At 45.0% G+C, this 22,518-nt stretch overlaps 1 protein-coding gene across 1 annotated transcript in view; it reads left to right on the top strand.

Annotated features, from left to right (window-relative positions):
- The window catches only part of ABCC4 (ATP binding cassette subfamily C member 4), a 242,356-nt gene that overhangs the window by 37,589 nt on the left and 182,249 nt on the right, over positions 1-22,518 (top strand). The window contains exons 2-4 of the mRNA XM_023621723.2: positions 7,390-7,500; positions 8,029-8,149; positions 21,379-21,603. Of these exons, the coding sequence (XP_023477491.1) occupies positions 7,390-7,500; positions 8,029-8,149; positions 21,379-21,603 (457 nt within the window). The remainder of the gene's footprint in view (positions 1-7,389; positions 7,501-8,028; positions 8,150-21,378; positions 21,604-22,518) is intronic.

Raw genomic sequence — 22,518 nt, 5'->3', positions numbered from 1 at the left:
AGTTAGAAGAGGGAAATAGAGAATCAAGCTGTGTTTTTTAAGACAAGGTGGCCCAGGGCTTTCTGCAGAGGCGACAGTTAGATTGAGACCTGGAGGAGAGACGGTGTAATCCTGGAGAAAATGGGGAAAACATTTGTTCCCAGCCAAGTGAACAGCAGACAGGAGCTTGGAACCATGGCAGGCCAGTGTGGCCAGAATGCTGTGAGCGAGGGAGACTGGGCAGGAGATGGGGTTGGTGAGCAAGGAGGAACACGGTCACGGATGACACCCCATCAGGAATTGAGGTGTGATCCTGCTGCAGGAGAACAGCATGGTCTTGCATGTTTAAGAAATCCCTCTGGCTTTTCTGTGGAAAGATCTTAGAGAAACGAGGAGTGGAAGCAGGTAGCACTGAGGACCGATGGCGGCTTGGGCCTCGGTAGGGGAGCAAAGATGCAGGGCAGGGGATGGGTCAGGCTGCATTTTGGAGGTAGCAGCTGTAGGACTGGTTGATGGGTTGGCTGTGAGGGTGAGGGAAGGGAGGCATCCAGGGTGGCTACCAGGTTTCTGGTTTGAGTGGTGGGCTCTGTGGGGTTGACGTTCACTGAGATGGGGAAGAGCAGTTTTGTGGGGAAATCAGGAGTTGCGTTTTGGACATTAAAGTGGAGATGCCGATTAGACCTCTGAGAGTAGGCAGTTAGCCATAGGAGTCTGCAGTGTCGGGGAGGGGCCTGGCTTTCGGCATTTGGACCGTATTTGAAGTAGTGGATGCACAGGTATCCGCTAGGGAAGGTGTGAGGCTGTGCTCACGTCAGTGGCCTGCAGGGGCCAGACCAGCTGATTAAATAAGAGGATGGCAGGTGCAAGGTCACAGCCATTGGTGGGTATCATGGAGGTCTGAAAGCCCATCTTTAATATATTCAACAGAGATAGAGAGTAAGGAAGGTTCCAGAAGAGACGAGAAGAAGAAAGTGAACAGCTGGAGTTTTGGGGTGCCCTTTGTGTTGGGTGTGGAAGTCACTTGTAGTGATGCTGGGAGTTGGGGCGAAGGGGAAACCTGATCCAGCAACTGATGAAGTTGCCAAAGAATGATAGAATTTTCTAGATGGAGTAGTGAGTAGCCGCTGCCATGGCCTTTAGAGGTGCCAGGGGTGTTTACAGCTAGGAGGGATATGGAGGTGGGAAATGGAATTAGAGAAACTGGAGTGCCACCCTGAGGCTGCAGGCAAGCCGTATGCCCTGGGGGCAGCCAGGCCTCCTGCCAAGAGCAAGGCAGCGCTGAGGGCTTGAGGGAGTTTGCTAATCATAGAGGAGTTCCAGGGAGTTTCGTGGGAGGGCAGGGAGGCAGGGTTGGGAACCGGGGTCAGAATGTAGGTGGTAGAGGTTAACCAGGGAGACTTGGTCCCCTGGTGCTGGTGGAGGGGAGCAGGATGTGACTTACAGAGAAGTGGGTGATGTGTGGTCCTCAGTGGGTGGTTTAGTCCAGGGTCTTCATGGAGATCACTGCCTTGGGTGGCTTGTGGCTGAAGGTTGGAGGTGGGGGTCAGAACAGCTAAGCCCTTCGTGGGGCTCCATTATTGGGAAGCTGTACCCATTTGGTGTTCAGAAAGTGTAACAGTGAAGCCATTGCTTTTTCATCTCTCTTCCCCAGAGCTCCCTGAGGGGAAAGGGGGTGAAGGAGTACCCTTAGGAAGTGTAGAAGTGTTAGCAGAAGCAGCTCCCTGCAAGCATGACATTTCTTTGCCAATTTTTCCTTTTTTTTTTTTTTTAAAGATTGGCACCTGAACCAACATCTGTTGCCAATCTTCTTTTTTTTTTCTTCTCCCTAAGGTCCCCTGTACATAGTGGTATATCCTAGTTGTAAGTCCTTCTGGTTGTGCTATGTGGGATGCTGCCTCAGCATGGCTTGATGAGCGGTGCCAGGTCCACGCCCAGGATCTGAACTGGTGAAACCCTGGGCCACCGAAGTGGTGGAATGCATGAACTCAACCACTCCACCATGGGACCGGCCCCAATTTTTCTGTTTATTCAGTGTTGATTTTTTTTGTGTGTGAGGAAGATTGGCCCTGAGCTAAGATCTGTGCTGATCTTGGTCTCTCTCTTTTTTTTAATGTGAGGAAGATTGGCCCCGAGCTAACAGCTTTTGCCAATCTTCCTCTTTTTGCTTGAGGAAAATTGTTGCTGAGCTAACATCTGTGCCAATCTTCCTCTATTTTATGTGGGATGCTACCACAGTGTGGCTTGAGGAGTGGTGCTAGGTCCCTACCTGGGATCCGAATCTGCCAACCCTAGGCCACCAAAGTGGAATGTGTGAACTTAATTCCTATGCCACTGGCCTGGACCCTGCTTTTTTTTTTTTTTTTTTTTTTTGACTCTACAGTTTACTAAAACGTCCAGGAAGTTGTGCCAAGTGTTTCTGTGGTATTGTGTGCTCCTGGGGCACTTGTGAATAGTCCTTGGGGCTTGCCAGTCGGGCACCTGCTCCATGGGGCACTTGGCCTGGGAACTGCTTATATTGTTTTAGTCATTTTACATTTCACTTCCTTCTCACTTTATGGGAAACAAGCTAGGCAAGAATGGCAGCCAAGTCTGAGGTGTGCAAGGAGGAAGGCCTCCACCGAAGAAGCCTCGTTGCAGCCCTAAATGCTGATTTATCATCATGGCTCATTTCTGTGTGGCGCAGATACTCACTGAGCTCCACTGTGTTCCAGGAGCTGTGCTGGGCACTGAGCATGCAGAAATGGCTGAGAAGCCACCCTGCCCTCGGGTGACCCCTGCTCTGCTGTGGAGATGATGGTGTTAAGGGCAGTGTCTGCACAGTAGAGAGCCGTCTATACCCGTGTTTTTCAGACATAAGGTCTCAACCCATTAGTGCACCAGGAAACCAGTTTAGTGGATTCTGACTGGTGTTTCTCTTTAAAAATGAAGAAGAAATTGTGGTAAAATACACATAGCACAGTATTTACCATCTTAACCATTTCAAGTATACAGTTGAGTGACATTAATTATGTTACGCTGTTGTGCAACCGTCTTCACCATCCATCCACAAGATTCTTCCCATCAATAAAACCGAAACTCTGTACCCGTTAAAGTACAGCGCCACATTCCTCCCTCCCCCTTCCCCTGGCAACCTCCATTCTGCTTTCTGTCTCTATGCATTTGACTCTTCTGTATATGTTGTATAAGTTGGATCATATGGTATTTGTCCTTTTGTGGCAGGCTTATTTCACTTAGCAGAATATCCTCAAGGTTCATCCATGTAGTAACGTGTCAGAATTCCCTTTCTTTTTAAGGCTGAGTAATGCAGTGTATGCTTATACCACACTTTGTTTATCCATTCATTTGTCAGTGGACGCTTGGGTTGCTTCCAGCGCTCAGCTATTGTGAATAATGCTATGATTACAGATGTACAATGACTGGCATTTCTTTTTTAAGGAAGTGGGGGTAGAATAGAAAATATCAGAGTAGCATGGGGAAATGTGTACACAGTGTGGGCAGACCTGAGTGTTCAAGAGCACTTGGGAATCTGGATTTTTATGGGAAATCTCCTTATTTCTTTTAGCTAATTTTTAAAAAATAATAATGTGTGCCACACCAAATATATTTGTTGCCAGGATCTTATGTGTGGGCCTCCAGTGGGTGACTTCAGGCAAAAGAGAGTACAAGGGATTTTTGATAAGTGCCACATAGGTTGCCCATGAATCCAAGGAAGGAGAGGTTTGCTGGCAAGAGGGGTCAGAGAGGGCTCCGTGAAGGGGCTGGAACTTGAACAGGGATTGATTAAGTCAGATTTAAAAAAAGGGGGTACAGGGACTCTCATTCATTGCTAGTGGGAATGCAAAATGGTGCCCCCACTTTGGAAGAGCATTTGGTGGTTTCTTAAAAAACTCAACATACTCTTAAACCATGTGATCCAGCAATTGTGCTCCTTGGTATTTACCCAAAGGAGTTAAAAACTTGGGTCCACATGAAAAGCTGCACACGGTGTCCTTTTTTGTTTTTAAGCAGTCATAAGTTTTTGTGCGTCATATGACATGGCAGTCAAATACATAAAGCTAGAAATAAAATAAAGACTTGTTAAAACTATACCTTTCGATAAACACATTGTGCTAACTACACACCAGCTACCATTCATTCTAAGTACAAACACAAATGTCAATTTAATAGGTGTGCATAGACTATACATACATGCTAATAGATGTTAATAGAATATATGTTATTCTCTTGTTAATTCCTTTTTTAAAAATTATTTTACACATGGATGTTTATAGCAGCTTTATTCATAACTGCCAAAAGTTGGATGCAACCAATATGCTCTTCATCGGTGAATGGATAAATAAATTGTGGTCCATCCAGACAATGGATATCCTTTAACAGTAAAAAAGAAATGAGCTATCGAGCTATGAAAAGACATGGAGGAGTCTTCGGTGCATATTATTAAATGAAAGAAGCCAGACTGAAGAGGCTAGATACTGTGCGACCCCAACTATATGACATTCTGGAAAAGGCAAAACTGTGGAGACAGTAAAAAGATCAGTGGTTGCCAGGGATTGAGGGGAGGGGAGGATGACTGACAGAGCAGGGAGGATTTTTAGGGCAGTGAAACTACTCTGTGATGCAATAAGGATGGATACATGTTGTAATACATCTGTCCAAACCTATAGAATATACAACACCAAGAGGAGCCCTAATGTACACTCTGAACTTTGGGTGATAATGACGTGTCAACATAGGTTCGTCGATTGTAACAAATGTACCACTCTGGTGGAGGATGTTGATAATAGGGGAGGTTGTGTGTGTGTGGGGGGAGGGGCAAGGAGTATATGAGAACGCTCTGTACTTTCAGTGTTGCTGTGAACCTAAACGTGTGATAACAAAGTTAAGTCTATTGAAAAAAAAAAAAGGATGAAGACCTACCACGTGTGGGAGGAATAGAGGTAGGAGTGTCAGGGTGTGTGCACAGGATAAGATGGAAGCCTGGCTGGGAAAAGGGGTTCCTGTTGGGACAAAGGGATATGTGACTGAAAGGGCAGGTTGGGGCTGCTGTAAACATGCAGGCACTCACACTGGCGATGCTTATACCAAGGCACAGCTTGGCAAGCTGCATGAGGTGATGCAGCTCCTAAATTAGCCTAAAGGCACAGGTGTTTATCTCCCATGGACTGATAAACTTTAAGTCTATGAAAGCATCAAGATAACTGACCAAATTATATCAGTTCTTTGGCCTTGAGTTAGGTATCCCTTTCAGTTAAGAAAATGTGAATTGCATGTTCACATGCAGGTAATTCAGCTTCTGGAACAATTCTTTGATCCAAGTAAGGTACTTTCTTTTCTGTGCTTTGTGATTTCATAAATCCCAATGAGTGGCATCAAAGGCTGGCCTTGTTAGGCAGTCATACTCCTTACTCTCAGGAGGGATACCTTGAGTTTGGAAACAAGACCTATGTCGTCGCTTATGGGGGATGAAATTTAATAGTTTGCAAGGAAGTTCTTGATTGGAACAGGCACTAATGGCCAGATCTTCAGAGGAGGGTCAGCCCCAGGGACTGATGGGCTCAGAAGTGATCTTGGTGACGATCGAGTCCTGCGCCTTGTGGTGGCCATGCAGCCTGTGCTAACTAGATGGGGTATCACCTGCTGGTTGTGGGGTCCCTTACTTGCTAGTTCCAGCCAACGGTGCCTTAATCCCTTCACAAACTTGTGAATTGGCTAGCAAGAATGGTATCTTACTCATGATTCCTCGTTTTGTTCTCTCTATTACTAAATTGTGTGCAAATGTGTCAAGTGTGTGTGTGTGTGTGTGTGTGTTTAAGAAGAGGATTAGGATAGTTATCCATGCCCAGTAGTTGTAGATTTTTGGTGTTGGTTGTAGTGTGGGAGAGAGTGTTGGGAAGATGTGTGTTGATAGCACAAGGACACTAAAGAAGTAAAAGGCATGGATTAGCTCAGGAGAGAAAAGGGAGACAAGAAGACCAGGGGTGAACCAGAGAAAGGCTCACAAGCTCCAAGGTAGGAAGTCTCTGCAGTGCTCACAGCCTGGGAGGACCCAGGCAGTGGGAGTGGAGGGAGCTGGGGAGTGCTGGGGAGGGAGGGGCATGCAGTCTGCAGGCTGCTTTGCTTATTTTGACGTGGAAAGAATAGGTAGTAGATGGAAGGGAAAGGGATGAGAAAAATGGATTTCGAGCAAGTTTTAGGAACAGAGGAAAGTCACAGAGGCACGAGGGAAGAAGATTCTAGCTTGAGAGTTGCCACCTACATTTAATTCGATCTGGCTGTGGGTCGCTCCAGGAAACTTGGGGTGGTGACCCATTTTGAGATAGCTCACCTGTGGTGTGAGGGTTTGATCTCACACTGAATGGATTCCAGTGATGTCTGTGTCCAGGCACCACGACATACCAGGCACTGTCTGGTTATGGAGAGTCCAAGTGGTGTGTGAATAGTCATTGCCCTGAACAAGTTGCGCTGAGGCAGTTGGGAGGGAAATGCTGTTGCTGTCTTCAGTGTTGCAGGAGGAGAGAGTAACACCGGGGAGAGAAGGACTGTTGGGGCAGAACTGGGTTGAGGGAAGGTGCAGGCAGTCAGTGGGTCTGGAATTGGTGAGTACCCTCTCTCAGTTGGAATTAAGGTATCAGTTGACTCAGGTCTCCATGTCTAATTCCTTACTTAGGTGGTGACAGATAATTTAGGCTCCTGTCAAAGTAGGCTTGCCATGAGATGGAAATGAAAACCTTTAGCCCTTGGTGGTACCTGTGGGGCTCAGCCCGGCCTTTTGGGATTTGGGCAGTGAAGGAGATTGGGAGGTCCTTAAATCAAGAGCCATGGTGGGAGAAATTTGCTTAATCAAGTAACTTTATCTATCAAAGTTATTACAGGCTTTCTAATGGGGCCCAAATTGATGACTGGGGAGCTGTCGTGGTCAGGGCTCGTATTTGTCTGGGGGGACTTCGTAGGGTTCGGAGCAACCTGAGCTGACCCTCTCACCAGCCTTGGGAGGTGTTATCTCCAGGTGTTCTGCCCATTTGCCAGAGGCCAATACTGAGAGATTACTGTTTATAGCTAGTTCAGGGTCATACAACCAGAAGGTGACAAAGTCTAGACTGTAATGCAGGAGGATTTCCACCTGAGGTGCATCAAACAAAAATTTTTTGTATGTATGAGGAAGATGGGCCCTGAGCTCACATCTGTTGCCAATCTTCCTCTTTTTGCTTGAGGATTGTCACTGAGCTAATAACTGTGCTAGTCTTCCTCTACTTTATGTGGGATGCTGCCACAGTATGGCTTGATGAGCCACTGGGCTGGCCTCTAAAATGTAGACCTTTTAAATGAAACCCATGCATGTAGGATTCTAATTAGATACAGATGTGTAATTATGGATCCATGTCACTTCCCTTTTCTCTTAATTTTTAACAGGTGGCTAAACCCCTTGTTTAAAATTGGTCATAAGCGGAGATTAGAAGAAGATGATATGTATACAGTGCTTCCAGAAGATCGCTCAAAGCACCTTGGAGAAGAGTTGCAAGGGTAAGCAACAGGCAGTAACGAGAAGGGTCAGAAGAAACAGAACTTCTAAGTCTGTGGCTAATGGTTTAGAATGGGGTTTGCCTTCCTTTGGGCCCTTCTGCAGCTGACTTCCCCTGAGGCTGTCCAGACTTAGCCTACTTGGGCGGCTGAGGGAAACTGTGTTTCTTGTGCATTTGTGGAAGTAGGGGAGCCAGCATTGAAGGCCCTGGATGCCAAGATCTGTCCTTGGAGCTGGTGTCACTGGAGGAGGTTGTCTGTACCCATGTCTGCCTTCTTGGGTGGCTCATGGCATGGCAAATCCAGCAGAGCTTGGCAGTAACTTCTTGTTTCCCGAGACTGGGACTTTTTCCCTCAAGGCCGGTTGTTCTGGTGCTTCAGATTCTGTGCCACACATCTTCGAGGAGCCCTGCAAACAATTAGCATTTATGGGACAGCCACAGAGTGCCCTAATAAATGCTTGTCTTTCATCCTGCTGCCTCTCCCTGTGGCCTGGCGTGCTGCCTCTTATTGCTTTGCTTCTCATTGCAGGTGCTGGGATAAAGAAGTTTTGAGAGCCAAGACAGACGCACGGAAGCCTTCTCTAACAAAGGCAATCATAAAGTGTTATTGGAGATCCTATTTAGTTTTGGGAATTGTTACGTTTATTGAGGTAAAACCTTTTACATAAGGTCGTTGTTTTTCATTGGACTCAGATCTGTAATGAGATGGGTGGGACTGTTGGGGAGAGACAAATAGTTTAAGGTCTGAGGATAAAGCATGTCTAAGAAACATGATGTAGCTCAGCGGTGGTATTTATCTTTAGAATGAGTGCTGACCTCAGGGGGATTGTTATTTTTCTTTTTTTTTTTTTAAAGATTTTATTTTTCTTTTTTTCTCCCCAAAGTCCCCCGGTACATAGTTGTGTGGTTTTTTTTTTAAGTTGTGAGTCCCTCTAGTTGTGGCATGCGGGATGCTGCCTCAGCATGGCACGATGAGCGGTGCCACGTCCGTGCCCAGGATTCGAACTGGCGAAACCCTGGGCCGCGGAAGTGGAGCGCGAGAACCCAACCACTCAGCTGCGGGGCTGGCCCCTATTATTTTTCTTTTAACCAATTAAAGTATGGAGTTGTGGAAGAATAGCACTGAAAAGGAAAGGCATTTTATACCATATTAGGGCATTGTTGGTGCTCAGTAAATGTTATAAATGCTGAGAGTGATCCTTCACCAAAAGGAGATCCTATAACCTCAAGGACTAGGTGCCCTGTGGTTTGGAGGAAGGAAATTTGGCCCAGAGCCCAGAATGACATAAGAATTTTGCAGGTGCTCAACAAAAAATTAACTTGACCAGGCCATATGTTGATAAATGCTTTCCCAAGCCGGTACTCTCGCCTCTCCCCTTCCAGGGGGACAGAACCTGGGACCTTGAGTATGGGCTGGAATTGCCCAGATCTCCCGAGGGCACACACCCCATTTCCAGTTGGCCAGGTTCCGTGAGCCAAAGTCCCTTCTGTGGAGGGGCGTGGGCCTCACCATGCATCCTGGCAAATCCGTGCATCGCCCATTCTGGTTTCTTGTCCCTGGTTGTTGGGGTGGATTGGTGGTTAGGGGGTAGAGTCTTGGTAGCGTGGCATTGCAGAGTGTGGGAGTGGATGTGCAGTGGAAAACCAAAAGCAGAGAGCCATGAGGTCAGTGAACTCCGTTACCCTAAGGGCCCCCGTCAAGATCTTCCAGTAACACAGCTTTCTCCCTGGGGGCACAGTGCCAGTTCGCCTGCCTGTTCTAGGCTGTGGCCTCCTGGAGGTATTCTGAAAATCCGTCTGGGTGGCTTGTGCGCTCTGTGGTACCTTAGTGTACTACCTTAGGAACATTCGTGGCCCTGCAAGTGTGTGAGAGTAGTAGAGATACAAGTTGCAGTTGTTTAAGATGCAGAAAGGCGGTGAGTTGTCCTTAGTGCATTTTGTTGGGGTGAGATGGGTTGGCCATTTGATTTGTTTGTGGAGGGTGTAGCTCCTTGAAAAGGCTCTGTCCTGAAGGGCACTGTGGACAGTGGGTAGCTAGGTAGGTGAACTCTGCCCAACACAACTGGAAAAACCGGAGAATCTGTCAGCTGACAGGTGACCGATGGTGCTGGGAGACTGAAGTGCTCGTTGATGGCAAAGGCAGGTGGCCAGTGTGCCAGAGGGCGGGGACAGGTATATGGGGCAGAGTGCCACCTTTGAGAGGGCACCGAGCACACCTGCATACTGCTGTGGCCTTCTGAAGGCAGGGTGAAGATGCAAACCAGTGGGACTGACTCCAGGGTCTGGGGTTGCCAGCCTGTGTTTAACCTGTGCACAGGTATCCCAATGATGGTGTTTCTACATGGTGACAATAAGTCTTAGTTTAAGTAAGCTGGTGTCATCGTGGCCTATGTGTGCAGGATTTCCTGACCAAATCTGGCGGCCCACATCATAGAGCAGAGCTCTCATGGATTCTGCTTTTCAGGAAGCCCCGGAGCCTCACTATGTGCCTGTGGCCCATGCCAGGTATCCAGTTGGGGGTGGGCAGGGACGAGTGGCCTCGGGGTTTTGTGTTGGATCATGTCCTGGAGCAGGCCTCCCTCTGCTGCCCCTGGCTCTGCAGTTTCCCTTTGCTACCAGGTGCTGAAGAAGCTAAAGACAGCTGGATCCCAAAGGGTGGCCCATGTAGCTGGGTTTGAACTGAGCTTCTGCTTTTCTTCGCTTCATGGGCTGCTGGTCCTTGGGGTGGGGTCTCCAAAACCTGGATGGTGACTCGATCCCATCTCAGGACGAGCTGCAGGTCTTTGTGTGCCAAGATTTGGGATAAGTAGACATAGAGGTCGAGGCCGCAGGAGCTGGGGTTCTTCCTGAGAGGGGACAGGCCCCACTGTGGTGCTGGCAGTGTTGATTTCAAAGTTGTGCAGCCACGGTATTACTTAACAGATGGGGGATCCAGGATGGCCAGAATGGGGGTGGAAGGAAGGTGCAAGTGGAAGAGCACTGGGCTCTCTTTTAGGAGGTTGGTCATTGGGCAGTCATGGCAGAAAAGTGGGGACTAGAGTACCTGACAAATGTGGGAGCTTATACTCACTAGTTTTAGTATTAGTAGTAGCAGCAGCAATACAGGCTCATAGTCAGTAGTAGTAGTAGTAGTAGTAGTAGTAGTAATGGTACTCCTCCTCAGTAGTAATAATACTCAGCAGCAGGAATAGTAGCAGCAGCAGTAGTAGGGCGCATACTCAGTAGTAGTATTACTAGTAGCAGCAGTAGTAGGGCTCATACTCAGTAGTAGTATTACTAGTAGCAGCAGCAGTAGGGGCTCATACTTGGCGGTGGTGGTGGCGGTAGTGGCATTGGCAGCAGCAGCAGTACTGGTTGCAGTATAGTAGTAATAATAGTAAGTACTTGAAAAATATGTATCAGGAACTGCTGTGAACACTTTACATGTAATATTAGTTTTATTCCTTTTGCCGACTCAAACGAGGTGGAAAGTATTACTATCCCCATTTTAGAAAAGAGGACACATAGTGCCAAGTAATTTCTTAATGTGCTCAGGTCACACAAAGCATAAAGGACGGAGCCAAGGTTCGTCTCACGTGCTCTGACATGAGCCTGACTATCTCTAGGACTGATAGCTCGTCCACTGTCAGGAAGGCTCCTCTCGAGAACTTTGTCTTCAGGGTCTCAGATACATGCGTCTTGAACTTGGCCTAAAGATAGTAAGTTGGATGCAAAGAACTCCCTGGAGCAGGAAGTCAGATTGGGGATTGTAAGTTAGGATGGAGTCCAGGTGACCATGTCCCTCGGGTGCTGGAGGTGACCAGGGCGTTGACACTAGCAGCAGCAGCGTGGTGTATTCAGATAGACCAGGAGTCCTTTAGAAAGTAGATGAGGTTGTGGCTACCCTGGTGGCGTACGTTCTTAAACATCCACAATCTTAAGACACCATTCAAGGTTGGCTCCCCGAGACGGACCAGTGGGAAGGTAGTGGTCTTGCATGGGACTCGGGTGATCTGAGCAGAGGCTGAGTTCTTGATGTTGTTACTTAGTGCTCCTGTGAGCTGGTGTCTCTGAATCGTGGATGGGGTGTGCATTTGCTTGGCTCAGATGAGAACCCCCGGTCAGTCACTAGTGTGGGGGACAGTTCTCCTGTTCTGGTGTCAGAACACACTTTCCCCAGGTGGGATGTGCACCAGGCCTGAGATGTCAGGGTGACAGCTGGGTGGAGCCAGGCAGTGCTGGTAGCAGATAAATCAGAGGTGAGGTGTTGCTGGGCTTTCTCCCACAAGGGTGCCTGTGCTGTGTTCGGGACAATATCTTGGTGGTTTACAGTATAAAATTAGACAATGGCTTAAAAGAGCTTGATGACTAGCATATGATACTTGTTCTAACTTTGTCTTTAAAATAATAATTGGCAGAACTCTTAGTTTGGATGCAGTGAAGTTCAGGGAGCTGAAGGTCGTTAGAGTTCAATTAGAAGTAAACCTTGAGGGGCCGGCCCAGTGGCGCAGCGGTTAAGTTCGCATGGGCCGCTTCGGTGGCCTGGGGTTCGCTGGTTCGGATCCCGGGTGTGGACATGGCACCACTTGGCAAGCCATGCTGTGGTAGGCATCCCATGTATAAAGTAGCAGAAGATGGGCATGGATGTTAGCTCAGGGCCAGTCTTCTTCAGCATAAAGGGGAGGATTGACAGCAGATGTTAGCTCAGGGCTAATCTTCCTCAAAAAAAAAAAGTAAACCTTGAATTTTTTTTTTTTTTTCTGGCAGTCGAAAGAAGACTGAACTCCAGCACAGATACTCTTGTTTTCCTAGACTTGCCTTTTGACACTCTGCTATTTTGGAGAAGTTAGAGAGAAATGATTTCTTATGGTGAAGCTAGGAAGGATCAGTTACATTTCAAAAATCATTTTCAGGTGCTGTTTTGGGTTTTCAAGGATTAAAGCTAGTTCCTGAGTTAGATGGAATGAACATTAGTTTAATAATTGATTTTTTTTTTTTTTGAGGAAGATTAGCCCTGAGCTAACATCTGCCACCAGTCCTTCTCTTTTTGCTGAGGAAGACTGGCCCTGAGCTAACATCCATGCCCATCTTCCTCTACTTCATATATGGGCCAAGCAGTGCCATGTCTGCACCTGGGATCTGAACCGGCGAACCCTGGGCCACCAAAGCAGAACGTGCAAACTTAACCCTGCAACACCAGGCTGGCCCCTTGATTTTCTTTGAAGTGGCTTCCCATTTTGTGATCTTGTATCGCCCCTGCTTGTTGGTCTTTGTGTTTTAGATATTGGAAGATCTGAACTCATCATAGGGTTTGCTATAAAGTAGACGTTTCCTTTGTGACCTCCTGCCCTGTTTTAATTCATCTGGTATACAGAACGTCTGGCAGGTTATCCATGATTTCCCAGCACAGCGCGGGTAGGGCCCTCCCTGGGCACCGCTGGCAGCACCAGCAAGAGGCAGGATGATGCCAGGCTAGGCTTCTGAGGTTGAGATTTCGAAGTAGTGAAAACCTCTATCCTATGAGAACTGAGGAATGATTGTAACGCTCGGAGAAAGAAGTACCAGGCCGATGTTGAACGTGCTACTCCTGCAGACCCATGCTAAGTAGAACAGAACAGCAGCCAGTTCCTAGCGCCCCTCTGTGCACCTCCCCGGAAGCTGCCTTGGGGACAGAGCAAGTCTCCACCTGCCCAGAGCCCTCAGGGTAAAGAGGAGGAGCTTGAAGCGTCTGCATGGGCCACATGCCTCTGAGGCCACCTCCCCATGTCATCAGGGCCTTTTCTTGGAGAGATGAGGTTTCTGCCTGCTGGCGTGTTAGTGGGGTCTCAGGAGTCAGTGTGGGTTTGCCCAGTCCCCTTCCACAAGAGAGGAGGAGCACCAGGGGTCAGGTCCTGTTCCATTGATTATTAGTAATGTCCACAGTGATAACCCTGAGTCATGCAGGAGGGTAATGCATTTCAATCTATCTTCTTTAAGAAGTCAGGGAAGTAGGTGGTTCATTTTAAAAAGATTGTGTTCATAATGGTTAAAACTTAAAAAAATTTGCTTGGAAGTGAAGCATCTGATTACTTGCTTTTTGTGTGTGTGTGTGTGAGAGAGAGAGAGAGAGAGAGAGGAAGATTGGCTCTGAGCTAACAGCTGTGGCCAATCTTCCTCTTTTTGCCTGAGGAAGATTTTCACTGAGCCAACATCTGTGCCAGGCTTCCTCTGTTTTATGTGGGACACTGCCACAGTGTGGCTTGACAAGTGGTGCTAGGTCCACGCCTGGGACCCAAACCCACGAACCCCAGGCTGCTGAAGATGGGCGCACGAACTTAACCACTACGCCACTGGGCCGGCCCCCAGACAAGCTGGCTTTTACAAATGACTTTTCTCGGAGTTGTTCTACCATCATCACCTGTAAGCAGCAGTGAGTGAAAACAGCCTGTGCCATTTAGCGTGCAATAGGTCTCTTCCCAGGACTTGTGTATAATAAAAGGGATCCTAACTTCCACATATTTTTATGCTGGTTTGAGAGCACTTTGAGCTGTCATAGCTCATTTAGGTGTCCCAAGATTCCTCTGAGGTAGACAAGGCAGATATTTCCACAGTTAAGGATGTGGAGGTGCAGGAGGGAATGAGATGGGCTCAGGGTCTTGTGACTTGAAGTTGCCGACCTGGCTTCTGAAGCAAAACATTGGTTCCTGGGCTAGTGCTCTTTGCATTCTGTCCCGACTCTTTCTCTCCTGCCACAGCTGCCACTGAAGGGTCAGAGAGCCGAGAGTAGGTGTTTTTTTCTGATGACGGATCTGCGCTCCTCTGTCAACTGTTCTTAGGTTTTTAAGAACATTTCAAAAGTACAAGAATAGAGTAGGATTGAAGGGTAGCCGAAAATGCCTCCCCAGAATTTGCATTTTTGCCATAAAGACTATTTTGAGTTGATTATTTCTGAGAAACAGCTGACACTGGAGAAGCTCTGAAAACAGAGTAGAAGTTATCCTTCTGTAGGGACATAGACATTTATAAAGGAAATCTCCATGTATGAGGGCATCTCCCTCTCTGTACCAGGAAGAGAAGGATGGCTCTAAATCATAAGAGAATCTTATCAATGGCTAAGGCTTTCAGAAGACTGAAATCTGCACAGCAAACCTTTCTCTTGTTTACTGTACTTTTCCTGTTAGTCTCTCACAGGTGATCCCCCGCCCCCCCAACACACACTTTTCTTTCTTGTCTTTAGCTGAAGATGGTATTTAAGGTGGTGGCCTGGGCCATCTCAGGGAGTTACTCAGTTTTTCTGGGGCTATCCCTTATATACAGGAGTTGTACATGTTAATAAACTGCTGTTTGCTTTTCTCTTGTTAATCTGTCTTTTATTATGGGGGGGTTATTAGCCAAGAACTCAAAAGGGTAGAGAGAAAATTACTTTTCCTCCCATACTGAATAGTGAGCCCCTATGTAACCCTAAACCAGCTTGAATAATTATCGACTCCTGAGTAGTCTTGATTTATCTGAACCCCTACTCATTCTCCCTTCCCAAGATTATTTTGAAGCCGTGCCTAGACATCACATCATTTTATCTATAAATATTTTATCATGTATCTTTAAAAGATATGGAATCTTTTCCCTATATAATCTTAATACTATTATTATGCATTAACATTAATGCTAATCCTTTGATATGATCATTATCTAGCCAGTGTTCACATTTCTTTCTCTTTTTCTTCTTGCCGTTTGAATCAGTATCCTAATAAGGTGCATTTGATATAGGTTGTATGGGTTCTTTTTCTGTTTCCCTCTCTCTGTTTCTCTACTATTTTTTTTCAATTTTTTTAATTGAGTTCATAATAGTTTACATCAATGTGAGATTTCAGTGATATTCTAAGTTTTCCCTTCTTCATTTACTAGCTGAAATATTTCCATAATGAGAAACTTTGCTGTTATCCAATCTTTGGTTACTCAGAGGTATGGTATATATAGGAAGGGCAGGGAGAATTCTTAATCTTATTACTTTTTTCTTTTTTTAAATTAGCTTTCAAAATAATGAGTTGGTTCTCCAGCATTCTCCTCTGGGGTTAATGAGTTTTTTGCTGTTTTTATGGGTATCAGCATGAGCTCATGGAGTTAAACATTTCTGAGGTGCTTCAGTCCATTACAGTTGTCATCTGTGTGCCCAACTTTGGCTGTCTTTGGCCACTGGGAGTCTGTTCAAGTTGAGTCCTCAGTCTTTTGTACATACTTTGGTAGTCTTTGCTAGTTTCCTTGTTTTCTGGTGTGATAAGATGTTTCTGGCTCTTCCTGTGCAGTTTTGGCCCCAGTCCTGGAACCAGCCATTTCCAAGCAGCCCTGGCTCCTTTTCTTGGGAATGCTATTTAGAGACTATAGTCTGGGCACTAGAGGTGCCCATTGCTGCTGAGTTAGTTATTGTTTTCTTGCTTTTTGATTGGACAAAGCTGGAACATATAAAAAAAAATAAACAGGGGCCGGCCTGGTGGCTCAGTGGTTAAGTGCGCATGTTCTGCTTCAGCCGCCCAGGGTTCACCAGTTCAGATCCCAGGCGCGGACATGGCACTGCTTGGCAAGCCATGCTGTGGTAGGTGTCCCATGTATAAAGTAGAGGAAGATGGGCATGGATGTTAGCTCAGGGTCAATCTTCCTCAGCAAAATGAGGAGGATTGACAGCAGTTAGCTCAGGGCTAATCTTCCTCAAAAAAAAAAAGGAAATAATCATATCATGAGCTTATATGGATATTTCCAATCCAAATCAGATTCAGGACACTAGTGTTATAACTTAATATCGTTACTCTTACATCTCTGTCTCCCCCCGCCCCCATCTATTCTCTTTCCTCCCATGCCTAATCCTAGTTCTCAATGATATCAACATAATTATTCATTTTTTTATCTTATAGTATCAGCACTATCCTATCACCCATAATGTGACTTCTGGAAGCACTGTAAGATTTTTTTGCAGTAGTTCTTATTATCCTTAGGGTGGGTATATCACACAGGGAATGTATTTTCAAATTTTGTTTAAAGCTACTTTTAATAGTTCTTTTTTGTATGGTTATGCTAACAACTGGATGGCTGTTTATTTAGCTACATTTGCTTCATTTTACTCTGAAATTTTAGTAATTTCTTTTTAAAAATTTATGTTTTTATGATTTCAAAGTCAAATCAACAAAAGAGGCTTTTTTTAAAGAAGGCTGCAGTTATTGTGCCTTCTACTGGATTCCCTCTCTCCTTTTAGAGGTAACTTTAAAAACAAATTATGATTCATCTTTTCATTTTATAAATATGGTCTTTTCTGAACATTGAATTTCTCCTACTGTGCAGATGGAGGGTTTCAGTTTCATCACCGAAACCTCAGGACTTTGAGTCCATAAGGGCTTTTCTTGGAAGCAGGATAATGTGGCATGTAACTCTGATTAAAACTGTTTGTGGTACTTGTAAGTCCTTCAGAGCAGATCTGCAGCCCCCCCAGGCTCAGGTGCCGTGATGGTGTGGGAGAGTCAGAGAGCAGATGTTTACATGGGGTTAATTTATGCACCGTGCAATCTTCAGGGAGAGGCAACTTCAGGCTCCGACCCTGATCATTGAACCTCCCGTCTCTGGAGGCTGGATCTTGGGCATCAGAGTGCTCTTAATGGCTCCAGGGGATGCTGACGTGCAGTCAGGATGAAGACGGCTGATGGACAGAGGACGCAGGTCTATCTAGATTCTTGTTGGTTATTTTTTCCCTTGATTTACTGCTTTTCCTCTTTATTTCTGGATCTATCTTAGCTCTGCCTTTGTCACCTGTTCCCCCATTTCTAAAAATTAACTGCCTATTCATTTTTCCCAGAAGCTCACTCTTTTCTGCTTATGTTTTACTCAAGCATTTTTTTCTTTGATAGCAGCTGCTTTTTTTTTTTTTTCTTTTGGTCAGGCACTGTGTTGGATGTTTTATAGACATTATTTCTTATAATCCTCCCCAAAGTGAGAGAGTTACTACTGTTATCTGCCTTTTATAAGTAGAAACTAAAGTTTAGAGGTTAAATAAATGTCTAAGGACACACAGATACTCAGGGAAAGATTGGTATTCAAACCTGGATCTAGTTTTCCCTAAAGCCCATAGCAGTAACCATTAAATTGTGTGCCCTATGTCCCACTTTCTCAGGATCTTCCCATGGATGAAAGTTAATCTTACTTCATGTAACAAATGTTTGCTGAATGTCTCCTCTCTGTCGAGTACTCTTCTAGGCACGTCAGATCCAGCAGTGTATGAAGCGGACAAAAATCCCTGTGTTCTGTGGGGCTCACACTCTGCCATGTTGGAAGTAGCCCATGGCCATATGACTGGCTTTGGCTGATGAAATATAAGCAGAAATGTCACTTCCAGGTGCCAGCTTTAAGAATCTGTGCATAATTCACCACCTTCCCAGCCTTCTGCTGTAGTGATCAGTTCTGGAGGCTGAAATAAGGGTGTCAGCATGGTCAAGTTCTGGCGAGGACCATCTTCCCGATTGCAGATGGCTGACTTCTCCTTGTAACCTCACATGGTGGAAAGAGTGATAGTTTGTTTCTACTTCTTGTATCTTCTTTTTTTTCTCATGAATCACGGATGGTGGAGTTGGATGGGAAGTGTTTCAAATACATGGGGAGACATGGTGGAGGAACTGTGCCCCCTGGGGAAGTTTTAACATCTAGTTATGAAGGAAGTTACCCTAAGAATCAAGGGGTGGGGCCCAAATGTCAGTTACTTGAAGGAGGCTGGATACCACCTACTCGACGAAGAAACACCCGCCTCAAAGACCCAGACACTGGTGGAACCTTGAGCTGTGGGGTGTTGTGGTATTATATGGAGCTCTTTTAAAGATCTCTTCTGGTTTCCCAGTTGAGAAAAATTCTTGTGAAGGAATAAGGACTATATTCTCTGTTGGTTTGTGGAAAGAATCTTCACTAGGTCATAGGTTGGTGTCACAGATGAAGGGTTTGTGTGAGCATTTTTTGACCTTGTTCCTGCTATCCAGAAAGTTTTAATTTGGTTAGTTTCAAGTTCGATAATGAATATTTTCACAGTTGTTTTATTTCTTGCTGGTTGAGGGTTAGGATCAGGAATTGATAGGTGAGTGGGAAGGTATGGGCTGTGAACTGGCATTACTCATTAGTGAGCCTGTTCACTTGACTGGATTATTAAACACTCAGCAGAAAACCCTAGATGCTTAGGCAGTACTGACCTGCCTTCATTTTACATTCTTTTTTGCTGGATTTGTTGCATCTATCAGTATTCTCTTTGATGGGCGACATCACTCTTACTTTCTCTTATAATTACACCCATGTTAGGCTCAAATGGAATGCTGAGTAACAGGCAGCAGTGATTCACAGAGATAGTCATAAGTTACAGGAAAGTTCGGGACAGCAGGCATTACTGCTGGGCTTCTAGTGGATAGCCCCAGGCTTGCGTGCTGCTGCCTCGGCTGCCTTTGGCCACACCTGGGCTTGGACTGCCTGTGTGTCCAGTTTGGTGTTCTTGCTTCTTTGTATAAACCTCCAGGTGTCCATCTCAGTAAACTCAAAACAGTCTGTTTTACAACCTAGAGTATTAGGGGCTCTTCCACAGACTCTTAATGCCTCTTGGGATGAATGATTGGGGCATGCTGGAAATCTAACAATGGGCCTTTGTGTTCTTGATCTGATTGTCTTACTCGTAGGACTTGAATTAAACAGTGTTCCCAGACCTCTGTATAGTAGATGAAAACTTTCATGACCTCATGGAAGGCGAGGCAGTTGGTGAAGCCTGTGAACGTGTGTGTGCATGCATGTACAGTGGGACAGGAGGGTTGGAGTTGAATGTCACACCCATTTGAGGCATGGGCACCTCTTTCTCTAAGTATCCTGTTAGGATGCTGTTTGGCTGAGAAGATGCATGTTAGTTTTGTTCCGTTTTTGGTGTTTTGGATTCTTCTTCCCTCTCGTGCGTGAGTTCCTCACTTCAGACAAACAGAGGAGAGCTATCAGAAGCAAATTTGTCAGATGTTTACCAATTCTTTATTAACGTGGTGGGATTGCTTAAAAGGAAATGCTTGTTTCAAAGTCCAGTTTTTGAAAGATTTCCAAACTTTGGGCGTTTTGTCTTTTGAGAAGTCCGTGGAGGAAGTGATGTTGAGGTTCTGTGTGTTTGCTCTCGGTGACTTGGATTTGTGTTGAGTGCTTGGTTTTCTTTAGTGGAGGGGATGGGTCCCTTATAAGGAGTTACTAGAGGAAGGAAGTAGGTTGTGGAGTGGAGAGGCCATTTGACAGGGAGGGGCGAGTTTTACTGTTTCTTTGCCTTCAGTCTTGGGAAAGAAAATTGCTTTCCCTAAGCTTTATTCAGGAGGTGAGCCCCAGTGCCTCCCAACTCACTGGTTTAGGATTCTAATGTTTACCTAGGGGAATAGATTGTTAATATTTCTTCAAAGCCACCACCTGGGGCTGGCCTCATGGCTGAGTGGTTAAGTTTGCACACTCTGCTTTGGCGGCCCAGGCCGGTTTGGATCCTGGGTGCGGACATGGCACTGCTCATCAAGCCGTGCTGAGGCAGTGTCCCACATAGCAGAGCCAGAAGGACCTGCAACTAGAATATACAATTATGTACTTGGGGGCTTTGGGGAGAAGAAGAAGAAGAAAAAGAAGATTGGCAACAGCTGTTAGCTAAGGTGCCAATCTTCAAAAAAAAAAAACCCACCACCTGCAATGTGTGGCTGATGGAGCACCGTTGATCACATTATTTATTAGCTTGGCTTCTCCTGTTTAATTTGTGACTCCAAGGAGGCAGTACTTCTGGGCATATCCTAGCCTCTGGGAGGTAGAGACATACTCAAGCAGTGCCCCTGGGGCCAGGAGCCTGGGAACCTCCAAAGCCTGGTTTCTTTTTAATACTCTGGCAGATACTCAGTTCCACTCTCTGTGGAGTTTGAGTTGGGAAAGATTAGAGGGCTCTCTCTTCTGATCTGTGTTTGTGCCAATATCTCAGTTCATAAAAGCTATTGAAGCAGGGTATTTATCCAAAGAAGATGGAATCAACAATTCAAAGAGATTTATGCATCCTTATGTTCATTGCAGCATTGTTCGCAATAGCCACGACATGGATGCAACCCAAGTGCCCTAATATGGATGAATGGATAAAGAAGATATAATACACACACACACACACGCACACACACTGTGTGTGTGGATAAAGAAGATATAATACACACACACACACACGCACACACACACACAATGGAATACTACTCAGCCATAAAAAAGGACAAAATTGTCCCATTTGCAACAACATGGATGGACCTTGAGGGTATGATGTTCAGTGAAATAAGCCAGACAGAGAAAGACAAACACCAGATGATTTCACTCATATGTGGAAGATAAGCAAACATATGGACAAAGAGAACAGATTAGTAGAGGGGAAGGTGGGGCGGTGGGCAAAAGGGGTAAAGGGGCACATACATATGGTGAGAGAGAAAAACTAGACTATTGGTGGTGAGCATGATGCAGTCTATACAGAAACTGATGTATATGATGTACACCTGAAGTTACACAATGTTATAAATGAATATGACCTCAGTAAAATAATTAAGTAAATCTTGTGTTAAGAAAACTGGTATGGCTTGTATTTCTTTGTTTTTGCTGGGAAAAATTTACCCTGAGCTAACATCTGTTGCCAATCTTCCTCTTTTTTTTTTCTCCCCAAAGCCCCAGTACATAGCTGTGTATTCTAGTTGTAAGTCCTTTTAGTTCTTCCGTGTGAGCCACCACCACAGCATGGCTTCTGACAGACAGGTGGTATGGTTCCACAACCGGGGACTGACTCAGGTCACCGAAGCGGTGAGAGCGCCGAACTTTAACCACTAGGCCACCAGGGCTGGCTCTGGCTTGTATTTCTAATTAAGGCTTTTTTCTTTCCTTTTAGGAAGTCATCAAAATAATCCAGCCCATATTTTTGGGGAAAATTATTGATTATTTTGAAAAGTATGATCCCACCGATTCCGCGGCTTTGTATGAAACGTACGGCTATGCATTTGTGCTGACTGCCTGCACACTCATCTTGGCCATCCTGCACCACTTATATTTTTATCACGTTCAGTGTGCTGGGATGAGGTTGAGAGTAGCCATGTGCCATATGATTTATCGGAAGGTAAGTGTCATTCGGTATCAAAATGTGTACCTCACCTGAAGCATCAGTAGTATTTTGGAAAAGTTCTGTGTGATTTAAAAATTTTGTAAATAGAATCATTTAAACTCTACCAGGGAAGCTAACTATTTATATCAGACTAATTTTTCTTTTCCTTTAAGCAGACTTTACCAATATATGAAAGTTTTCTTGTGAGATCAGATCAGGTCTGCCTTCAGTAACATATGGTCACAGGCTGTTGCAAAATACTAAATTTGTAAAAATCTAATGAAAAAATAAGTATCAAATTGATTTTCAATGTTTTCATGCCTAAATCTCATTTGTGTTTATGGAAATTTTCTGGTGGTTGTTCATTAAAACCTTCGTTTACATCAAAGTTGTATCTGAAAATGACCTTCAGTGAAATTGGATCTATAAAGTTTAGGAGAAAAGAGTGTATTTGAGAAAGGGAATGATGATATTTTTTAAATTAACTATTTAATCATCTTCAATGTGACTCTGTTAACTAAAAGAAAAATACAAATGGAATTCATGCCAAATACAGAATCACTCACTGTATTCTGTAGTTAAGGTTGTTTTTAATGATATTATTGAAAATAGATGTTTGGGATAAGGCTTTCAATTTTACATTGTTTTTAGTAATTTGGAGAGAACTTACGGTTTCATCTATTTTATGTTGCTGTTTATTCAAGTTATTTTTTTGTATAATATTTTCTTTCCCTTTATTGTGCCTTATAGAAGTTTTAATGATAGGACCTGATTTGATGTGTTCAGTGTTTCTGTATTGAGAAATGCCATAAAATTATCCCTTAGTTTACCCTGGTCTTAACTAACATAGAAGGATTAAGGATTTTAGGTGTCTTCACAAAGGAGTTGCCACAGATACATCAGTCATTAGCTGAAGGGCTCATTATAAAC

This window comes from Equus caballus, chromosome 17, assembly GCF_041296265.1.
Source record: "Equus caballus isolate H_3958 breed thoroughbred chromosome 17, TB-T2T, whole genome shotgun sequence".
NCBI classification, from domain to species: domain Eukaryota; kingdom Metazoa; phylum Chordata; class Mammalia; order Perissodactyla; family Equidae; genus Equus; species Equus caballus.
This window is presented reverse-complemented; position numbering and strand designations above follow the sequence as displayed.